Here is an 11,749-nt window from a genome sequence, read left to right as displayed (position 1 = left end):
TGTCTGAAACGCAAGGATAGAATTAATCCGTAAATCTCAAGCGTCCTACTATATTATTTCTTCAAAAAAGCTAGAGAAGAAAGGAAAAAGGATGACATCTATCAACTGAACGTATGGTGGATGTAGTAGCACGGAAGTTCCGTTATGGATGTGATGTGTGATCACTAACTACTAGTCCCGAGGAGGAAAAATGGTTAGTTTTGCCATGACTCAAAGAAAACAGCTATCACTTGCATTTCCCAAAGTGTAACTATATATAGGCAAGCAAACCATTGTAACACTATTCACAACATTGACTAAGAAGGATTTGCTTGATGCCTAAGAAGGATTTATATCTGTTGATGAGGTGCATTGAGCTCACGACGTCATGCACATTCAATAAGACAATACAGCGGGACGATGAGCTTGACGGTAGTTCATAGCTCACCATTCCATGTTTGGTGCCCGCGCTTCGCTGTGCTTGACCAAATTAGGATATATTCTATTAGTACAAAAAATATCTTTACTGACGATATTTTTTATATTTCTAGTAGTGTTTTCGGTAACCGTCACAGTCACAAACCCGTAAAATCAGCAAACTTTACGGGTATCACCTATGAACCACTTATGTTAACAGTTACACTCGCAATTTGTTTAAGGAAACCGCCAGTGTAAACCCTCTATATTTGCGGTTTTCTTGACCGCTAGTGTAAATGATTTTTCAAAAATTGCAAATCAGGCTAAAACTAGCATTTTTTGTTTTGTCCCGCAAGACAGGCATTTCAAGCAGTTTTTTCATTTTCGCGAGAAATGCATGCATGTGCGGTTTTCAAGAATCAAACTCAGAACCTCAGGCCTCGCATGTTACTACCCTTATCAATGCAGACCAAAGTTACTTATGACATAACAGTAGAAATATTCCCCTAATGTTCACTCCATCAAATTTTGAAATGGAGATTTGTGGCCTTAATGGATTCAAATAAAAAAAGATGCAAAAGTTTCAGATCTCGTCGAGGTCTGCCAGTTTGCTTTTGATTGTTTTTCCATCCGAGGTAATTTGAGAAATTCAACAAAAAATATGAATTTCAAAATCATTAATGTTAAAACATAATTTCTGGTCCCTAAATGATTTCAAATAAAAAAGTAGCCAACTACAGAGTTGTAGATCTTTTCAAGTATTACAACTTTCTTTCAGACTATTTCTTCATCTGAGATCATTTGAAAAAATTCAAAAAAAAATATATTTTTTATAGCACTACGTTAAGAAGACCGCTAGTTTAAGTGCATCTTTACTTACGGTTTTCTTAAGTGTACCCTGTGGAGGCTCTAATTTCAGCAAAATGTGTCACACCCAATTTTAAGGATAAAAAGGAGTACAAAACCTTATGTGCGCCCAGAGATCAGTCACACACATAAGCCGACAAATTACGAATAGTATCATCACCAATGTTTATTACATTACCAATAAGACAGAGTTATTACATAATTATAACGAAGGTAATAAAAAGATCTCTCGCGGAAGCTCCATTTTACAGAGACGTCGACTGGTTGACCACAAGTCTAGTAGTCCTTAGGAAAATCATCACACCCAAAGTCATCTGTTACCCATCCGGGATTTTTATCCAATAATAAAAATAAACAAGCGTAAGTACATGTCGTACTCAACAAGTGTAACACGGGGTTCATGAGGCTCAAAAGGCTAGACACAGGTTTAACAGCGTTCAACTTTTAGTTGTCACGATTTTAGCTTACGAGTAGCATCAAGTTGTTTCAATTCCCATTGCAAAACACATGATCAAATGTAAACATGAATAATGAATAGCATAAACAGGTAATACTTAGTGATCATCTATTCCATAAGGGTTCCAAGGCCGCTCGTGACCGTGAGCACGGCTGATATACTAGTTTTACACTCTGTAGAGGTTGTACACTTTCACTGTGAGTCGTGATACCCATTTGCCTAGGTTTATAACTCCCAAAGCACTTCCAAGGTGAGCAGGCAGGGGTCACTATAAAGCCTTTCAAAGGTTCGTCTAACAAGTTAGGGCCGCTAGGTTTCTGTGGCCTACGAATGTAGAGCTCCCCTTCTGACAGGCACAATGACGCGCAGCCTATACACTGATGGACAGAGGCCGCACTATATCCAACCCAGAACACACCCCTCTTGCGCCATAAAGGTAACCACTAACAAGCTAGAAAAGGTCCTCATACTGAGCTAAAGCTAGAGCCATGTAGCCCTCATAGCTGTACTATAAGTCCCGGATGATCACTTACAGATAAGTCTTTAGGGAGAGGAATCTAAAGCATTTAGAAAGTAGCTAAACACTCCAGCCCCCTGTTTCCATGTTGCTAAAAAGTCACGTTTTAATGTTTATTGAATATACCATTAGTCAAGTTACAAGATCATGGTTTAATTGAGCACTAGCAAAGCTACCCAAATGCATAACCATAGGTGACAAGGTAGTAGTTTAATTCTAGGAAATCCCTATCAAGATGACACATGCAACATGAATTTAATGAATTAAAGTGGATAGGAAACAAGGATGATCCCATGCTATACTTGCCTTGAGCAAAGTACTCCTGCTGGTCCTGCTCGTCAAAGTCGTACCCTTGATCTCCCACGAACTGCTCACCGTCTATACTTGATAACCACAGCAACATACAAACATCCAGGAGCAATCATACAAAGCAAACAAGGCTACAGATTAGAACAGTACACCAACAGCAAAGAGTCAAGATGAAAAGTTTGGAAAACGAATCTACGTCTCGCTACGAACACACGGACGCGAAGATCACAAAAATCGGATCTAAAACGGAGAAGTTATGAATTATACAAGATTTCCTATAGGCAAATAATAGATTAGATCTAAGCTCGAATTATAAAAGTTGGAAATCTACTTTACAGTAGCACAAACATGTAGATTACTTAATTACGAACCTAACACAACTTGAACGGATCAAATCGGAGTTAAAACGGAGAAATTATGGCTAAAACAAGTTGAATGGCAAAACTGTAAATAATTGAAAATGTATTTCAGTCCAATCGAACGAAAATACGCTTTCGAAAGAAAGAAACATAAACTGTGAAACGCGCAAAGGACCGCGGGTTAACACCGAAGTAATTATAAGGACGTATTTGCAAAATCAGCAGCGAAAGGGTATCTCCGGTTTTGGGCCGTTGGATTAGATCCGAACGGCCTGGATCTAATCTAGCGAAAGAGAAAAAACACACGCTGAAACAGTGCCGGCGGCAGACTTCCAACGGTGGCGCCATGATCGGCCAGACGGAGCTCGCGGTTCTCGCTCCATAGCACACGATTTGACGAAACAAAAGCTCCGGGCGAGAGAGAAGGGAAAGGGGATCTCACCCGAACCGGAAAACACATGCGGGAAGCAGCGACGGCGGCTCGGCGCTTGGTGGACAGCGGTGGTCGGCGGCGGCGCTGGAACGAAGCTCGGCTGCGGCTGCTTGGCGAAGAAAAATGGCCGCTAGATGGGATAGGAGATAGAGGAGGGGTGCGGGCGCTATTTATGGGGCCAGGATCCCTTGGGCACCATGGCACCACGGATCGTGGCAGCGTCGGACTTCGGCTCGGGTGCGGGATGGAGTCCGGTTTTGCGACGGCTAGCGGAAGGAGAAGCTTGACCAGTGGGCCTGGCTGGTCAGCGGTGGAGAGAGGCGTGCGGGCATGGGAGCAGCTGGGCGCGTGGCAGGGTCGGTGAAACCTGGCTTCGGCCTAAGTGGAGAAGAGCATGGGCCAGCGCTGGAGCGGGCTGAGCGGAGCACTACAGGGAGAGAGGGCGCGGGCCGGCGCGGGGGGGGGGAAGAGGTGGGCCACGGCAGCAGCAGGCCTACGGGCCAGAAGAGGAAGGAGAAAGAATTTGTTTTTTTTCTAATTTCATTCCAAAGAAATTTTGAAGACAAAATTCAAATCAAGTTCAAATTTGAGTTCAAATCAAACCATTCCAAAAATTTATATGCAGCAGCATGAATGCACATTCATTGTTGTTAACCTATATTAAATTTTAATTTGATAAAATTTATTATTCTTCCTAAACTTAAATGCTCACAAAAATGCTTACTAAATCAATTTTTCCCTTGTTTCAATTGTTGTAAAATTTAGGGTGTTACAATTCTACCCCCCTTAAAATGAATCTTGTCCTCGAGATTTGGACAATGCTTACTCAAATAGCTGTGGGTATGTTTTTCTCAGATTCTCTTCCCTTTCCCAAGTAGCCTCATCTTCTGTGTACCGATTCCACTGAACCTTACACATCTTTATAACTTGGCTCCTTGTAACTCTTTCTGTCATCTCCAAAATCCTTACCGAAAACTCCTCATAAGTGAGATCTTCCTTAACTATAAGTTCCTCTAATGGTATCTGCTCTTCAGGTATACGCAAACACTTCTTTAGCTGAGATACATGGAACACATCATGTACACCTGTCAAACTCTCGGGCAATTCTAACTGATAAGCCACCTCTCCATGTCTCTCTAAAATCTTGAAAGGTCCAATATACCTTGGCGCTAACTTCCCTTTCATATTAAACCTTCTCACACTTCTCATAGGCGACACCTTCAAGTACACATAATCACCTTCTTTGAAAACCAATTCTCTTCTTCTAGTATCGGCATAGCTCTTTTGTCGAGACTGGGCCACTCTCAAGTTATCCCTGATCAACCTTACTTGCTCTTCTGCGTCTCTCAAGACATCTGGTCCGAACACCTGAGTTTCCCCTGTTTGGTTCCAAAACAATAGGGTCCTACACTTTCATCCATACAAAGCTTCGAAAGGTGCCATATTGAGACTTTTCTGATAACTGTTGTTGTACGAGAACTTTACATAAGGCAAACTCTTGTCCCAACTTGTACCATACTACAACGCACAAGCTCTCAACATATCCTCTAATATCTGATTAATTCTCTTAGTTTGCCCATCTGTCTAAGGATGATATGATGTGCTAAAATTCAACTTGGTTCCCAACGAATTATGTACTTGCTGCAAAAAATGAGATGTAAATTGGGTACCTCGATCGGACACAATTTTCTTGGGCACTCCATGTAGACATACTATTCTCTCCATATATAACTGAGCTAACCTTGGTCCATTATAAGTAGTCTTGACCGGTATAAAGTGAGCAACTTTAGTTAACCGATCCACTATTACCCAGATTGAATCATAACCTCTCTGAGTACGTGGTAACCCAACTATAAAATCCATACCAACTTCTTCCCACTTCCACTCAGGTATCTTCATTGGTTGTAGCAACCCTATAGGTCTTTGATGTTCAGCTTTGACTCTCTGACATGTATCATATAAAGCCACATTCAACAACATCTCTTTTGAGTCCGTACCACCAATACTTCTCTTTTAAGTCCAAATACATCTTAGTACTTCCAGGATGAATAGAATAAGCAGACTCATGTGCCTCACGAAGAATTGCCTCACGTATAGCCTTGTTCTCAGGCACACATAGTCTTTTTCCAAACCATAGAGTTCCATTGTCATCCATACGGAATCCTGGTGCCTTACCAATCACTATGTTTTCCGCTATCTCTTTCAACTTCGCATCCTATATCTGTCCTTTACGTATTTCTTGCTCCCATTTAGGCTCCAACACCAACTCCACTGCATTAGTGACAAAGCCTAAATTTAGTCGCTCAAACCCAGCACACAACTCACTTGACATCGATGTCACTTGCACCTCATTGGCATAACTCTTCCTACTAAGAGCATCGGCAACAACGTTCGCCTTTCTAGGATGATAATGTACCTTCAAATCATAATCTTTGATCAACTCTAACCATCAATGTTGTCTCATATTCAAATCTGTCTGAGTGAAAATGTACTTTAGACTTTTATGATCAGTATAGATGTCACTCTTATGCCCAATAAGATAGTGCCTCCATATCTTTAAAGCATGAACCACTGCTACTAACTCCAAGTCATGAGTAGGATAATTTAACTCATGCTTTCTCAACTGCCGAGATGCATAAGCCACTACTCTACCTTCTTGCATAAGAACACATCCAAGTCCTTGACGAGATGCATCACAATAGATCGAAAAGCTTTTATTCAGATCTGGCAAAGTCAGTACTGGGGTTGTAGTCAACCTCTTCTTCAACTCTTCAAAGTTAGCCTGGCACTTTTCAGACCACACAAACTTAGCATTTTTCTCCAACAAAGTTGTCATTGGCTTAGCAAGCTTAGAGAAACCTTCAATGAACCTTCTATAGTATCCAGCTAATCCCAAGAAACTACGAATCTGACCCACATCTGTTGGTGGCTTCCAATTCAACACATCCTTCACCTTACCTGGATCTCTACTGCAATTCCACCATTAGAGACAACATGGCCTATGAAAGAAACTTTCTTCAACTAGAATTCACACTTGCTTCGCTTGGCATACAACTTGTGTTCTCTGAGCTTCTGCAAGACCAACCTCAGATGTTCAGCATGCTCTTCTTCTGTTTTGGAGAATATTAATATATCATCGATGAACACCACCACAAACTTATCCAAAAACTCCATGAACAACTTGTTCATCATGTACATAAGTAGGCAGGTGCATTGGTCAAACCAAATGACATAATAGTGTACTCATACAAACCATACCTCGTAGTAAAAGCTATCTTGGGTATATCCGTTGCATGAATCCTCAATTGATGGTAGCCGAAACGAAGATCAATCTTAGAGAAAACACAAGCACCTCTCAACTGATCAAACAAGTTATCAATTCTTGGCAATGGATACATGTTCTTGATAGTAACCTCATTGAGCGATCGATAATCAACACACATCCTCTGAGTACCATCCTTTTTGTCAACAAATATAACTGGTGCTCCCCAAGGTGACGAACTAGGACGAATAAAACCTTTCTCCTGTAACTTCATAATTTGTTTCTTAAGTTCTTCTAATTCTTTAACCCCCATTCTATATGGACACTTAGTTATAGGTACAGCTTCAGGTAATAATTCAATAATAAACTTAATATCACGGTCAGGTGGCATACCTGGCAAATCATTGGGGAACACATCTAGAAATTCATCCACCACTGGGTCCTCCTAGTTGCCGCTATCATCAAGCTGGTTCACTGTGGCTGTCGGCTGTGCTTGTATTACAACATTAACACTGATTCTTTCTCTAGTGGGTGTGGTCACAACAACTACCTTCTCTTTACACTGGATCACTGCTTGTTGTTGCTTCATCCAGTCCATACCCAAAATCACATCTATACCAGATGCTCTCAACACAATGGGGCTCACTTTAAACTCTACCCCCCTTAAGGATAGACTAGTCAGAAGACAACGATATGAAGCTTGCATACTTCCACCTGGTGAGTTTACTAACATGGGATTTTACATGGCACATAATGGTATGCTATGGTTTCTAACAAATGCTTGTGATATGAATGAATGCGAAGCTCCAGAATAAAAAAGAACAGTGGCAGGGGTTGAGTTGACATTGAACGTACTGAGCATCACTTCTGGTTCCACAACCGCCGTCTCTGTAGACACATGATTCACCTTCCCATGCTGTGTTGGCTTCTGGTTGTTGTTCTGCTTCTGGGGGGTTTGCGGGTTGGGCTTCTCGGGGCAATTATAAGACAAGTGACCTTCTTTGCCACAACGGAAGCACTTGCTAGGGGTGCTAGGGGCACTAGTCTTCATAGGAGTGTTGTTGGGCGCTCCCTGTCGTGGTGTCTGCTAACCACTCTGTTGCTGAGGACGTTGATTACCAACCTGCTGCTGGTTTGGGTTGCGCTGAGGATACTGACCATGATTCCACTGACTGGGTGGTCCCTGGAACCTCTGTTGGAAGCCTTGCTGAGGGTTGGTACGTGGACAAGTATTGCTCCCAAAGGCCGGTCCCTAAAGCCTCCTCTTCTTGGCCTCCATCTCCTTGCGCTTGTTGTCAATAACAATAGCGCGATTCACCAGCGTCTGAAAATTGGGGTAGGTATTGGACATAAGCTGGAGCTGTAGACCATCATACAGACCTTTGAGAAAGCGACGTTGCTTGTCAGCATCATTAGCCACTTCATTCGGAGCATACCATGACAACTAGGCAGACTTGTCACGGTACTCAGCGATGGACATGGATCTCTGCTTCAGAGCTCTGAATTCCTCCTGCTTGAGCTCTATCAGTCCCTCCGATATGTGGTAGGATCTGAAATTCTCTTTGAACTCCTGCCTGGTGACAGGAGGAGCGTTGGCGGGACGTCCATACTCAAATGACTCCCACCAGTCCTGAGCTTCTCCCTGAAGCTGTCCTGAAGCGTACAACACTTTCTGCTGATTATCACATTGAGCTATGTTGAGCTGCCTCTCCACTACACGAAGCCAATCATCTACTTCCAGTGGATTAGTGGCACGAGAGAACACCGAGGGACGGCCCTTTAAGAATTCACCACGCTTATCACGTGGTGCTCCACCACCCTGTTGGTTCTGCTGATTCTGCACCAATGTTTGCATGAGCTGCGTCTGTGCTGCCAAGAGTTGTTCAATAGTCGGTGGTGGTGGTGGTGGATGTGGGGGAGCACCTCCACGACCTTGGCCTCTTCCTCTTCCAGACATCTGCTTATCAAATATTCAAAATTTATACATTTCCAAGTTAGAATACATTCTGAAAATTTTCTGGACGAATCTCAATATTAGCAGCTCTGTAAAACAGTTATATCTCGAGTTCCAGAATTCCAAATAAGGCGTACTTTATATGGTTGGAAAGCTTACGAAATTTCTACAACTTTTATTCGGACCACTTTCCCAGATTATGTCGTTAGATTACTCAAAAACAGGTTACAACCGAAACTGTTCCCAGATTCCAGACTGTGCAGAAACTTTAACTTGAAACAGAGATATCTCACAAACCAGATCAGATATGGGGCTGATTCTAGAGGCATTAGAAAGATACTTAAGTCTAGTTTCTCCCCTAAAAATTTCATAATTTTTGGTTGTGTAGATTTTAATTGGCATTACGATAAAGGCAGACTGCTCCGAAAAACAGATTCCGAGATAACAAGATGTAACATACCCAACTATTCATTATTGACCCAACCTTTAATATTCTTAACTATGGAACTTGCGGACATGCCCACAAAGTTCCAGCACACATTACAAAGATCCAACTCACATATAAACATAATAACAAATCAACTAAACACACAATGTTCACACCGCACTAATAATCTCGACTAGACTCAACTCAACTCGTTCTACTATCGTGTTGTTACATAAAGAGGGACTCCAATATCTAGGGGCGATACTTATGGGGAAGCTCCTCATACATCTTTGGCAAATTGAGGCACACCCTTTGTTCGTCTATCACCTACCGGTGCCTCTTGATAGCTTCCTGCTGTGCCTTCAATTGATTCTCCAATCGGCAAATCTTTGACACAGACTCATAACCAAAGTGTACCATCGCTTCGGTGGTTGGATCCATGCCCTACGAGTCCATCATCGCCCATCCCAATTCTGGGTGTTGATGAGGAAGGAATTGATATTGATCATCCTTCATGTCCTCGAATCGGCGACCACGGAGGCCTATGCAAGCTTCAGCGGGCTGCATCTTCTATGCCATCCTCCATGGTAGCACGATAACCATGGTGTGCATAGTTTGAATCCAGCTGATACGCGCCTTTCTGCTCATCATTGATGGTGATGCACACCCTAATCTTCCAGTAGGTGTCTTCAAGAGGGTGCGTATGCTCTTCGCAGGCGTATTCTACAGCTACATCCCAGTCGTTGTAGTAGGTCTGAAGCAGGCTCATGAGTCGGTGATGTGAAATAGAGGATTCACATCTCAGCTTATACCACACCTTTATTGTCCACCCCAATGGCGGGATCGGCTCATCCTCTTCAACAATGTCTTCCTCTTCATTTTTGGACAAGTCGATGACCTCGACTTCTTGAGGTTCCTCCTGAGCGGGCTCAGGCGTAGATACTGGTGTTGGCGGATTGAATTCCTATTCCTAGGGTTCTTCCTCCTCAGGCTCCATGGACAAACCTTGTGGCGGGTAGTACCCCCCAGTGCTGATGCGAGCAGTCTTGTGGGCACGAGGCATCTACAGAATTAGACTTAGTTAGATTAGGTTAGAAGCAAAAATTTTCATAATGGAATAAGACAAAAGAAGCATAAAACTTTAGCAAATACCAAGGGTGAGATAGAAAGCATGAAATGAGTGAGGCAAAAGAAGCTAAAAATGACCATTGCTAACTAGGTTTGCGTCCTACAGTCAACACGGCTCTGATACCAATCTGTCACGCCCAATTTTAAGGATAAAAAGGGGTGCAAAACCATATGTGCGCCCAGAGATCAGTCACACACATAAGCCGACAAATTACAAATAGTATCATCACTAATGTTTATTACATCACGAATAAGACAGAGTTATTACATAATTATAACGAAGGTAATAAAAAGATCTCTCGCGGAAGCTCCATTTCACAGGGACGTCGACTGGTTGACCACAAGTCTAGTAGTCCTCAGGAAAATCATCACACCCAAAGTCATCTGTTACCCATCCGGGATTTTTATCCAATAATGAAAATAAACAAGCGTAAGTACATGTCGTACTCAACAAGTGTAACATGGGGTTCATGAGGCTCAAAAGGCTAGACACAGGTTTAACAGCGTTCAACTTTTAGTTGTCACAATTTTAGCTTATGAGTAGCATCAAGTTGTTTCAATTCCCATTGCAAAACACATGATCAAATGTAAACATGAATAATGAATAGCATAAATAGGTAATACTTAGTGATCATCTATTCCATAAGGGTTCCAAGGCCGCTCGTGACCCTGAGCACGGCTGATATACCAGTTTTACACTCTGCAGAGGTTGTACACTTTCACTGTGAGTCGTGATACCCATTTGCCCAGGTTTATAACTCCCAAATCACTTACAAGGTGAGCAGGCAGGGGTCACTATGAAGCCTTTCAAAGGTTCGTCTAACAAGTTAGGGCTGCTAGGTTTCTGTGGCCTATGAATGTAGAGCTCCCCTTCCGATAGGCACAATGACGCGTAGCCTATACACTGACGGACAGAGGCCGCACTATATCCAACCCGGAACACACCCCTCTTGCGACATAAAGGTAACAACTAACAAGCTAGAAAAAGGTCCTCATACTGAGCTAAAGCCAGAGCCATGTAGCCCTCACAGCTGTACTGTAAGTCCCGGATGATCACTTACAGATAAGTCCTTAGGGAGAGGAATCTGAATCATTTAGAAAGTAGCTAAACACTCCAGCCCCCTGTTTCCATGTTGCTAAAAAGTCATGTTTTAATGTTTATTGCATATACCATTAGTCAAGTTATAAGATCATGATTTAATTGAGCACTAGCAAAGCTACCCAAATGCATAACCCATATGTGACAAGGTAGTAGTTCAATTCTAGGAAATCCCTATCAAAATGACACATGCAACATGAATTTAATGAATTAAAGTGGATAGGAAACAAGGATGATCCCATGCTATACTTGCCTTGAGCAAAGTACTCCTGCTGGTCCTGCTCGTCAAAGTCGTACCCTTGATCTCTCACGAACTGCTCACCGTCTATACTCGATAACCACAGCAACATACAAGCATCCAGGAGCAATCATGCAAAGCAAACAAGGCTATAGATTAGAACAGTACACCAACAGCAAAGAGTCTAGATGAATAGTTTGGAAAACGAATCTACGTCTCGCTACGAACACACGGACGCGAAGATCATAAAAATCGGATCTAAAATGGAGAAGTTATGAATTATACAAGATTTCCTATAGGCAA

General features: G+C 42.4%; 1 protein-coding gene across 1 annotated transcript; it reads right to left on the bottom strand.

Annotated features, from left to right (window-relative positions):
• Positions 1 to 8,044: 8,044 nt before the first annotated feature.
• Positions 8,045 to 8,455, bottom strand: LOC136491853 (uncharacterized). Its single transcript, XM_066488070.1, has one exon. The coding sequence runs from the start codon at positions 8,453 to 8,455 to the stop codon at positions 8,045 to 8,047; it is 411 nt and encodes a 136-aa protein (XP_066344167.1).
• Positions 8,456 to 11,749: the final 3,294 nt, after the last annotated feature.

This window comes from Miscanthus floridulus, chromosome 11 (genome assembly GCF_019320115.1).
Source record: "Miscanthus floridulus cultivar M001 chromosome 11, ASM1932011v1, whole genome shotgun sequence".
Taxonomy (NCBI): Eukaryota; Viridiplantae; Streptophyta; class Magnoliopsida; order Poales; family Poaceae; genus Miscanthus; species Miscanthus floridulus.
The sequence above is the reverse complement of the archived record's forward strand: the minus strand, read 5'-3'. Positions and strand labels throughout refer to the sequence as shown.